Source organism: Loa loa (genome assembly GCF_000183805.2).
Source record: "Loa loa unplaced genomic scaffold supercont3.462, whole genome shotgun sequence".
Classification (NCBI taxonomy): domain Eukaryota; kingdom Metazoa; phylum Nematoda; class Chromadorea; order Rhabditida; family Onchocercidae; genus Loa; species Loa loa.
This window is the reverse complement of record NW_018108642.1, coordinates 2,535-14,445: the sequence shown is the minus strand read 5'-3', so window position 1 is coordinate 14,445 and position 11,911 is coordinate 2,535. Positions and strand designations below refer to the sequence as shown.

The window sequence follows — 11,911 nt, the reverse complement described above, 5'->3', positions numbered from 1 at the left end:
TTATTATTATTATTATTATTATTATTATTATTATTATTATTATTATTATTATTATTATTATTATTATTATTATTATTATTATTATTATTATTATTATTATTATTATTATTATTATTATTATTATTATTATTATTATTATTATTATTGTTATTATTACTATTATTATTAGTTATTAGTTTATTAAAAAGTAAGTTTTTCTTTTTAGGTAAACATTTTTAACCTATATACTTATTAATTTTATGCTTAAAAGAGTAATGAAATAAATTAATACATTCAACGGATTATTAATCAAAATTTGTTAGAGCAGTAAACAAAGAAAGGAAGGAAGAAAAAAAAGAAGTAAGAAAGTAGGTAAAAATTATTAGGTGACAAAAAAAGTAAAATTAAATTTTAACGAGCAAAAAAAAAGGACCACCTGAGCAAGATGTTTAATTTAATCGGAAAAATTACTGACCAAATTTCAAGATAGCACAAAAAAGATTAAATTTCAAAATAGCATTTTGTAGCAAAAGTTGTAATCATTCAATTTTCTTTTTTTTTTGTTTCTTTTTTATATTTTCGTTATTCTTGTAATCTAATCTTTAAAATACTTTGATTAACAAACTGTTTAAATATCATAAAATACAGACTTTAACTCTAATTAGAAGAATAAAATTTTCGAGAAATTTGTTAAATTTGCAAAAATTCGGTAGAATTCACAAAAGAAATGCCTTTGAAAAGGATAATTTCAAAATATTCACTTAGCTGAATATGAATTATTTAAATTTGTTCAAAATTTCAAATATAATTATCGTTTTTTTCTTTTTTTTTGTAAAAAATTTTTTATTTGCAGTAGTACATTTTTGTGATCCATCAATACCAAATGCTTGCGATTTGGGCGGAAAATGCATGCGACATTTAACCGGTAATCGATGCCGTTGTCCAATCGGTCGTATGGGTATCATGTGTCGCAGTAAGTGAAAATTAAACTATTTCCAATATGTGCATATTTGAAATTTAAAATGGTTTTGATGAATCAATTTTTAATAAATTTAATAAAAGACTTTTTTTTTTGATTTTTAGGACCTTGTCAAGATATCTATAAGTCATGTAAACGTTGGAAAGAAGAAAATCGTTGCCAATGGGCTAAACATATTTTACCATTTTTTGAAGATAATTGCGCAGAAACTTGTGGTTTATGTCAAAATAATGGCAAATGTTAGTTTAAGCTTAAAAAAAAGGAAAAAAAGAAAAAAGCTTGTGGAATGGTAAATATTTTCCATTTAAATAATTTTTAATCAATTATTTTAACTAAATATAATGACATTACAAATTTTTTTATTTATATTCATTTGTTTCAAAATTTTCCTACAGTTACGTTAACAATAATTTTTATACACGTAGCATGAAATGAAAAATTATTAAATAATGATTAAAAAATTAATTCTTGGAAAAAAATGATAAACAAATTGAAATTAGATAACTTATCAATATTAAAATAAAAAAAGGAAAGACTTAATAAGCGTATTAAAATTTGAATTCCTAAATCATATTTTTATGAGTTATTTATTAAAAAGTAATTGAAAATTTTATTAAATATTATTAAAGCATTTGATTTAAATATTACTTTTATTTTTATTCAATTATTTTCTTTTAATGCATGTCTTTTTAATTTTATTTGTCTTTAAAAAATATTTCGAATGCTTATCAAATATTATTAAATACTTATTAAAGTAATTCGATAATTTTTTTTGAGATTTTTAAGTATCACTTGAATTTTATGCATTTAAAAAAAAATTGTATCCAATTTAATACCTAATTCAATACAGATTTAGTGATAAGTTATATGCTTATCGTAACATGATATTCTACTAAACGTATTAAATTTTTTAGCATTAAAGATTCCATTACCGCCTATTCTTGAACCAATATCATGGATAATTGGTCATTGGGAAACGGAAACATTATCCGGTGATCGATTTCCGGTATCATTTGAGCAACCATACAAGGAGGTCTTGGATATTTCACTTACCGATGTACCAATGTTCGATCGTCCACCCGTTAATGTTTCGTCGGTGTTTTCTTCCGAAATATTCATTACATACATATTTATCGATCAAAACAAGCAAAAAAAAAATGAAAAAGCATTCATTTTTTACAAAACAAGGAAAAAAATTGATTTAGTTGAAATACTTTCACATTACAGTATCCTATTTCTTCAAATCTCTAGCTTTTACATTACAGTACCCAACTTTTATTACGGTATCAAATTTTTCAATTTATAGCTTTTGTATTATATTATGTAATTTTAGATATGTTTGAGTTTCGTTTCCACTAAATATTTCAAGCATTCACAGAAGTTATGATTTAAAAAAAAAAAACTTGTTTAGAATTCGAGCATATACTTCTGATGGAGCAGAATATAATGAAGTTGGTTTCATGACTGGAAAACCGTTCCGTGAAGCAACCGGATTTCAGGAATACAATAAATCAATAATTAGAAATGATCAGGTTGCTATTGAAATGGTCAGTAATACAGGTACTGTTACTAATTTGAAAATAATTTTTAAATGAAAAAAAGAGATAATTTTTAATTTATATTTTTTATACTTTTCCATTTTCCTGAATTATTTTTGCTATTTAAAAGAATGAAAAAAGTTTTTTTTTATATGATATTTTATAGATTTACATTATTTTTTTTCCATTTTTCCTGTCATTTTTGAAATTCTTTAAAAAAAAGAAAAAAATTTCTGGAATTGTTAGTATAGCAAAAACAAAGCTTTTCAAATATAAAACTTACTGTTTCCTATGGGAATTTCAACTGAATTATGAACAAAGAATATAACAAAAAAAAAGTTTGAAGGCAAAGAAAGCTTGAAGGTTTTTTTGAAGTTTGAAAAAAAGTTTAAAGGTTTTCCTAATTTTTTCATTTTAAACTTAAAAGTCTAAATAATACCATAAATATATTTTTGGATAATTTCAATTTGATGAAGTAAATGTTCAATTCAAATTGCCGCCTAGAGTTCAATCATTAAATATGCAAAATATACGAATATAATCTTTGAATATAATTTTAATTTAAATTATTATAAATTATAATAAATATTTGTAAATTATTAGAATTGCAAAAGAAAGGAAGCTATTGTCAGATATGGCAATCAAATAAAATGAAATAATTTAGCAATTTTCAATTCTTGAATTGATTGTGATTATATTCGGTAAGTGAAATGAAATAATTTAACTTAAAATGGTTCCTTTTAATTAGTACTATATTTAATCAATAATTAATCATTTATGATTGTCTGTATATTAAATTTGACGATGCTTGTAATTTTGTAATGATTCCTTTTAATTAGCATTATATTTCGTTATTAGCATCCAATTTCTGCTAAGATGTTACCTTTCTTTAACTGAATTAAATTGAAATTCAATTACGATAATTTCACATACTTCAATTAATATTTGATATTAAATATTAATTAACAGTTAACAGTCATTAATTAAGGTAGCATTATTAATAGATATTTAATTTTTGTCAAACCTACTTATGCCCACATTAAAATTTTCATTACTAATATGTAATTTTTGCTAATTATGCTCAAACTATGATTTACAATGTAAATCACTTACTTTTCCCCCTGATGCTGTATTTAATTAATTTAACTAATTAGCTTCATCCATTGTTATTGTTGCTATTTTAGGTGTAATTACAATTGAAGAAGGAATGTTACAAAATGGTGAAATTTTGCTCACATTAAAATATAAGCATGCAATTCCAGCAGCTATTCATTATCTCTTAAAAAAGGTACCAATTTCCTTTTTTCCTTTTTTTTTTAAATCCTTCCTTACCTTGAATTTAAAAAATTTTTGTTTTATAAAAAAAAAAATTTTTTTTCCTTTTGCACATTTTGAAATTGTTTGCATATTTTACGCTAACATAAAATTTTCGTAAAGGAAAAAAAAAGGAAAGAAAGAAAAAGATACTAGTTGATTCACATTTATCAAATACTTATTTATAGATTTATGTAAACATATCTTCCCGATGTATATTCCCGAGAGCTTTACTGATAGTTGAAAAAATTTTTTATTATAAGATTATAAAATGCTCTTAATTGATGTTAAATTAAAATAATAAAATTTTGGTAAAAAATTTTTTCGGATACTTTTTTTAAATAGTAACAATTTTTATAATAGTAAAGAAAAAAAATTATCAATTATTAAAAATAATATGTGTAATTTACATAAAAAATAATATTTTGCAAATTTTTTCAAAAAAAAAGTACTTTTGTATAAAATTAATCGATGAATTATGAAAGAAATGAAATTTTTATTCTTGTTATTATTGAATATTTTTTTAAAAATATTTTTCATTGGAAATTATTAAAAGTTTGAAAAGGATAAATTATCATTATAAATTTCAATATTATATAAACAAATAAAAGCGAATTTTTCCCTTTCTTTCAGTCACGACGAATTTTTAAATTAAAAAATTGGAATGTATTAGTTGAGAAAACATATATGGAAGATTCAAATGGTGAAATCCGGAAATGGATCAAACGATATCGAAGGACAAAAGATTATTTAAAGGAATATTAGAAAAAAAAAAAGAAGCGAACAAAAAATTGATAAATCTTACCAATTCGAAACTACCTGATAAGCTGATAGTATTCTTTACGGCATCCTAAAAGTTTCACTATTTGTTTTTCTCATTTGATAATACAAATATTATCAAATTTTAACAAAATTTATGGATGATTCAATTAAAAGAAGATTGCATAAGCTTTCATGAAGTTATAATTTTGCTACTTAAAATAATATTATAATATTATTATGATTATGATTTTTCTTTTCCATGTTTCAAAAATGATATATATATATATATTAGTTCAATAATAGCTTTAAGCAAATAAGCTGAAATATAAATACGAAAAATTTTTTGGAAAAAAAAACGAATAAGGGAGTTTTTTTTTTTAAAATATAAATAAGAGAAATATTTGTTAATGGAAGATTAGCAAATGAAATGAAATATTAAATAAAAAATAATTTGTTGTAAATCAAATTCATTTTTTTTTCGCTAATTTATAAATAATTTGTACAAATAAAACAGTTTGTTCGCTTTTTTTTTTTTGATAAAATTTGAAAATATATGCAATTGATTTTTGTAAAAATTATCAAATTGTACGCAATTTTTTTTTTCTGTAAATAGAAATTGTGAATTTTTCTTTTTTTTTTTTTGTAGAAAAAGTTGAAAAAAAAAATAATAAATTTTGAAATGATTACCAATTTAATAATTTGATATAAGAAAACACTCATCGTAACATTAATAATTTTATTTGGATGTATCACCGGTCGTGTACCTTTCTTGTAATACTTCAATAAATCGTTATGTAACCGATATGTTAATGGTACATCACGTTCCAATGATTGTCCCAATCGTTCGGTATGTTTTGTATCATTGTTTGTTGAATTATTACAACATGATGATATTATTGATGTTAGCAAAATTAACAGAAGAAATATTGAATAGATGAAATGCAGGGGAATCATTATTGCCATGATTTGGGTAATTTTTGATAAATTACAAATTCTTTAAGTAGCAATTTTTCCGTTTAAATGGTAAGAATTCGAAAAATCCGCATATCAAATATCATTTTCTTTCCAATTAATGGCTGTAAAAAAAAAAAGAAAAAAAGGAAAAATATGGAAAAATTGAATAAATTGAATAAATTAAACGAAGAAAAGAAGGGATGAGCGAAATGCATTGAAATTATCACTATGATTTACGTGATTTTTGAAAATTATAAATTGTTCAAATAAGAGTATTGCTAATTGAATGATAAAAGTTCGAAAAATTCACAATTTGAAATGTTAAGGAGGGAAAGAATCTGTAAAAATTAAACAAACCAGAAAAAAACAAAAAAAAAATTTTTCGTTTTACTCTTTGAAACAAAACGTTTTTTTGTTTTGTTATTTAAAATTGAATTTTGTAAATTATTGAGTTTTTTTTTCAAAAAAAAAGACAAAAGATGTGGAAAAGTTCGCATTTTTTTAAACATTTAAGCCAAAAAAGAAGTCAAAAAAAAGAGAGAAAAAAGCGAATTAATAGTGTTTTTATATTGGAATATAGTGAATGTAAATAATAACTGCTGCAAAAAGAAAAAACAAAAAAAAATTTTTTTTTCTTTCATTTTTTTTTTTCTGTCAAAAAAAAAAAACAATTATTAAGTCAAGGAAAAAAGCAATAATAGGGGTTTTGTTATCGCCGTCAAACCATTTTTTTTGTTTTTTGAAGAAAAATTGTTTTTTTACTGATGGAAAGATAAGTTTAACTGCGGAGTAGAATGCTTCAAATGGATGCATTGACGGACGGATAGGCGAAATAACGAACGGACAGGTGGACGGATTGGCGGACAGGCGGATGGAAGCATTGATGGATAACGGGAAGGCAGATGGAGAAATGAATTGATGGACGAACGGTGAGACAGATTGGAGGATAGGTGGATGCGGATGGACACACTGATGGACAGATGGATTGACGGATAGACGGATTGGTTGGGCAGATGGATGGACACATTGATGGACAGACGGATTGACGGACGCACAACCGGACTGACGGGTAGACGAATGGACGGGTTGAGGGAAGAACGGATGGGCAGATTGACGGACGGACGGATGAAAGGATTGACGGACGGACGGATGGATGAGTTGACGGGCGGACGGACGGATGGACGGATTGACCGAGGATAGGCAGACCGGTTGAGAGCGGGTCGATGGAGTGGCGGATGAGCGGACACATTGATGGACAGATGGAGTGACGGACGAATGGACGGATAGGATAGATTGAGGGATTAACGGACGGACGGACGGGTGGATAACGGATGGACGACGATGGACGGATGGTTGGGTAGATGAATGGATGTGTGAACTGGATGAATGGGTGGTTGGAATGGATGGTTGAATGAATAGATGGATGGAGATGGATGAATGGATGAATGACGTGGCGGAATCAAAAATGGGTAGTATTAGCGGATGATGTTTGAAGTGGTGAAAAAGACAAACAAAATAAGAAAATGGTGAAATTGGAATTGCGGTCCAATAAAGGGCATTGATTCATTGAAGGATGTATATGTGAGAGATATTGAGAAGATATGTTAAAAGAAAGAAAGTTTTCAGAAAGCTTTGACATTTATTGCTTTTCCACTTTCTTTCTTCTTTCATTTTTATCTTTCGCTCTTTTCATTTCAAATCCATAAATCATCACTTTTAATGCAAACACTCTTTTATATTTTCATCATTTAGCTTATCACATTTCAGTATATTATCACATATATATTGAAATTGTCATACTTTTACTACACATATAAGTATGTCGCGTATGTATGTATGTGTGTATGTGTGTGTCTGTGTCTATGTGTCCCTATACATATGTGTATTTATCTATACATTTATATGCGAAAATTATGAGAGTTTTGGTATGATGCAAACTTATGTATGTATGTATATGTTCTGTGAATGTATGTGTACGTCTGTCTGTGTCTGTGCATATGTGTGGATGTGTCTGTCTGTATCTGCGAATATGTAAATGTATGAGTGTGTCTGCTTGTATCTACGACTATACAATATGTATGTATGCGTACGCATGTGTGTGTTCCGTATTGTTTCATATACGTGTGTGTGTGTGTGTGTATGTGTGTATGTATATGTATGTGTGTGTATACAAACTCACCTAAACATTACCAATTTAAATTTTAAGATTACGGTAAGAAGCGGAAGCTTTTTTGAATGCAAAAAGCAGAAATTTGTAAAATGCAAAAAAATTCCATTTAACTATTAGCCAATTTCAATTAGAAATTGGTGAAATTTATGCAAAAAAAAATGTTATTAAATTCAAATTTGACAAATAGTTTTGTTGTAAATTTTAAATGTACCAATTAACAAAGTCAAGAAATTGTTTAAAAATTTGATTCAAAAAGTTATAATTTAATAAATGTACATGAATAGAGGCTGCAAATTATTCATATATAATTAAATTTTATTTGCGAAAAAAATCTTTTCCCACAAATAAACGAAAACACAAGTAATTAACAACCAATAAAGTAACTGAATACTTAAAATAATCCTTAATATGCATTGCAGTAAAAAGAAAAAAGAAAAGAGATTGAAAAATGGAAAATATTTTGATATTTTTTATTATTATTTATTAGCAAATAAACTTTTCATTAATAATAAGTAATAAGATATTTATTTTGCATTAAAATATCAAAATGAACACGAAGTGGGCATATTTAATTTATTATTTATTTGCAACAACAAGTCGTACATTTTGTAAATTATAATAATTAATTATTATTATTATTATTACTATTTGATTTGGATTTAAAAAAAGAAATGGTTAATGAAGATTGTGAAATAAAATAATTCATATCACCAAATTTTTAAATACTATATTTCCTTGATTAAGATAAGCAAAACGTTAATGGATTAATACAGCTTGTAAATGAAAACAATTAATTAGGATATAATTTTAGAAATCAAAAATTTTTGAAAATATACTTTCACTACCATCATCATCATCATTATCATTATCATTATGTCATTATCACTGTCATCATCTCTTTGTATATATGTATATTTACTGCAAAAATTGAAATCACCGGAAGTAACGAATGATATCATGCCAAAAGCAAGCCTTCATATTTTCAAAACGATCGAAGCATGGAAGAAATGATATATCCAGTTGTGTTACATTGCCTAGAAAAAAAAAAAAAAAAAAAGAAAAAAGTAATAATAATAATAAAAATCAAACATGGGAATAAGAAAGAAAAATAGGAAAAACAAACATTTTGATTGACATAACTTTAAAGATGTGAAAAAGAAAAAATTAAATTTTGAAATTACATAGAATTTTTTTCGGATGGTTTTTTTTTTGCCATTTATTTTTTGAGATTATAATTTTTTTTTATTCTATTAGTCAAAATAAATGGTAAGAGGGAAAAAGAATACTATTACAGTAAAAAAGAAAAAAAAGAAATGATACCACTAGATTAATTAATAATATCATTTTTGGATCTTGCAAAAGTATTATTTTTTAAAACTTTTTTTTAACAATTCATATTTACTGATTGAAAATATGATATTAATTAATTTTTAACAAAGTTTCAATGTCCGATGTAATTTTTTCATTTTAGTGCAAATTTTATAACAGATAAATTTGAAATATTAAAGAAACCTTCAAGTTATATGGTCAAGTATATAATTTTTGATTTAATTTAAATTTAAATTATTCAGCTTTTTACTAGCATTATCATGCAATTCCAATACATTTCATCAATTTCTGTTAAATGATTAAACGGTAGTTTTTTTTTTTTTGCTTGTCATAAATAATCTTAAACGTTTGCAAATAATAATCCTTGGGAAAAGCTTAATTAGAAATTAAATAATAAAACGGAACAAAAACAAAAAAAAAAATTCCTTGCTGCAAAATTAAATTAGGTATTTGCAATGATATAAATTTCATGATTGTTAACAAAAAAAAGGGAAAAAACTTTTACCAGGCCTTTGATCACAAAATGTTAAACATTTTGCGCCAGCTAAAGTTGTCGTTACACCATTCCGCAAACAGCATGATCTATGATCACGTCCTTGCGCAGCGCAAAATTGCATATCTCTCATTGCTTTCATTGGACATTGATCTTGATGCAAATACATTGACATTAACTAAAATGTTAATTTTTTATTATTTGAAAACTTTAAAATTATCATACATACCTATTGCATATGTTATAAGGACTAAATTTCTATCAAATATAATTTTTAAATTTTGAATTTAAGAAAAGGAAGAGAGTAAAGTATGCCAAAAGAGCGCCTTATTTTACCGCGTTTGGAATATCTTTCAAAACATACCAATTACATCATCATCATCATCATTAAAGTCTTAAAGATTGTCAACCACTATTGTATCATTTCGTCAAATAGCGTAATTTTTTTTAATAATAGTTAAAAGATGATAAAATCGTTCGATTTTATTCTTAAAAAAATTTTTTTTCCAACTGAAACTTTTATTCAATTGTAATTTAAAAAATTTTTTGTTTTCCACAACTTTTTCTTTCTTTGAAATTTTCACTTTTTTCTTTTCTCTTTTATATTAAAATAATTAAAATCACTTTGTAAATTTAACAAAAAAAAGAAAAAATTTCAATTCGTTGATTTTTTTTTTTGGGTATTTGAAATCAAAACATGGAAACATACGGCCTGTTGATTGAAATAATTAAAATTGCATTTATTAAGACATGCATCTGGTAACTGCCGATCCATGCAACATTCCAAAAATGCTTCATTTGGATCCTAAAATTTTGAAAAATTATTAAAATTTATAATTACGAATTAAAAATTTACATATTTATGAAAAATTCATATAAACATAATTATAATGGATTATATGCATATCAAATATGCCTATAATCAGTCCGGTCATTTATGCTAATTATTAATATTAATGTTGTAAACAACATTCATCATTCATTCAAATGCTATATAGCTACAATAAATTGTATTAAAAAATGTTTGAAAATTTTAATTTTAAATAACTTCAATATTTTAAATTTGCTTATTTCTAGGCAGTAAAATTATACATTTTACATTTGATAATTCAGTAATATTAAATTCCAAACTTCTCAATCATAAGTTTATCATTAATTCGTTCAATACAAATTTTACTTTTTTTAAAATGATATTCATTCCATGCTTATTCAAAAAAAAAAAAGAAATTTATAATTAATTAATGTAATAATTGAAATTGGAATACTCACACATTAATATCTCTTTTCAGTACTTTTTGTTAATTTACAACTTACACAAACTACATAGTAAATTTAGAAATTTGAAACAATCAAGCCTAAAAATAATTGTAAATAGTAATCTATGCATTTGTGAATGCTTTTAAATAACTTTAAAATTTTAAATTTGATTTTTTAAATTTGAAATTTTTCAATTTACATTTACAAATATTACAAGTACAATTCCAAAAATTTTTTATCACAATTATTTTTTTCGGCTAAAATCATGATCGATCGATCAATAATCCCTTTGTTATTAATTTGTTATCATTGATTATAACATGTTATATGTTTGAATATACTGTACAATGTAAGCTAAAATTGTGCATTTATTATACCTATGTGCTCTAACAAAGAGAAGTTCCATTCTACATGATAATTCTTATAATCTCAGAACTATACCAGAATCCTCTTTACTCAAAGAAGCGGGAGAGCGGGGAAGCGGGAGAGCGGGCTAAGAAGTCATGAATGCCAAAACCATTTTAAAAATGTATTTCAAATACGTTCGTTACATGAATGATATTGAATATCGGTTATCATTATTAATTTGTCTTTTTAATGACCTAAGTTCATTGTTGTATTTAACAAAATTTATTATAATAAAGACTTTAATTATATCAAATTTGTGATATTATAAATTAAAAAATTTAAAATAAATTCCTCAATGTTTGTTATGGTTAAAATGGAAATTTTTTTAAAATATAAATAAAAATTAAGCAAAATTTATATTTTCAAATAATTTCAATTTTTCAGTATTATAAGCTTTTCATAATTTAAAAAAAAAAGAAAACTTATTCGGAATGCTCAATCAAAATTTAAATAAATTGAAAATAATGAACTGGAATAAAAAAAAAAAATTTCATTAACCCGTAATATTCGTCCTTTTATTGGAAGTTCAGCAGCTGTTGGTGATGCCATTGCAAGTGCTCGTCGCTCATCCAATACTCTTAATGGTTTACTTTGTCTATAAAATTAATTTAATTTAAAAAGTTAAAATTTTATCAAAATATTAATTTAAAAGGAAAATTTAATTTCTATCAGGAAATATTACAAAATTAAAAATCTGAAAAATAATTTGAAAAAATGAAATGAAAAAA

At 24.5% G+C, this 11,911-nt stretch overlaps 3 protein-coding genes across 3 annotated transcripts in view; 1 reads left to right on the top strand and 2 right to left on the bottom strand.

Annotated features, from left to right (window-relative positions):
- Nucleotides 1–888: 888 nt before the first annotated feature.
- On the top strand, nucleotides 889–4,575 carry LOAG_08725 (hypothetical protein; the record flags this gene model as incomplete). Its single annotated transcript, XM_020447785.1, has 6 exons — nucleotides 889–952; nucleotides 1,063–1,197; nucleotides 1,873–2,050; nucleotides 2,370–2,518; nucleotides 3,681–3,784; nucleotides 4,444–4,575. The coding sequence occupies 6 exons, from the start codon at nucleotides 889–891 to the stop codon at nucleotides 4,573–4,575; spliced, it is 762 nt and encodes a 253-aa protein (XP_020302022.1).
- A 1,750-nt stretch (nucleotides 4,576–6,325) lies between these two features.
- On the bottom strand, nucleotides 6,326–6,775 carry LOAG_08724 (hypothetical protein; the record flags this gene model as incomplete). The annotated part of the gene is made up of 1 exon (XM_003144254.1): nucleotides 6,326–6,775. One exon carries the CDS (start codon nucleotides 6,773–6,775, stop codon nucleotides 6,326–6,328), a length of 450 nt encoding a protein of 149 aa, XP_003144302.1.
- Nucleotides 6,776–8,629: 1,854 nt separating this feature from the next.
- LOAG_18715 (hypothetical protein) overlaps nucleotides 8,630–11,911 on the bottom strand; it is a gene marked incomplete at both ends in the record, with an annotated part of 4,240 nt that continues 958 nt past the window's right edge. The window contains 4 exons of the mRNA XM_020451379.1: nucleotides 8,630–8,730; nucleotides 9,531–9,696; nucleotides 10,228–10,323; nucleotides 11,682–11,778. Of these exons, the coding sequence (XP_020304841.1) occupies nucleotides 8,630–8,730; nucleotides 9,531–9,696; nucleotides 10,228–10,323; nucleotides 11,682–11,778 (460 nt within the window). The remainder of the gene's footprint in view (nucleotides 8,731–9,530; nucleotides 9,697–10,227; nucleotides 10,324–11,681; nucleotides 11,779–11,911) is intronic.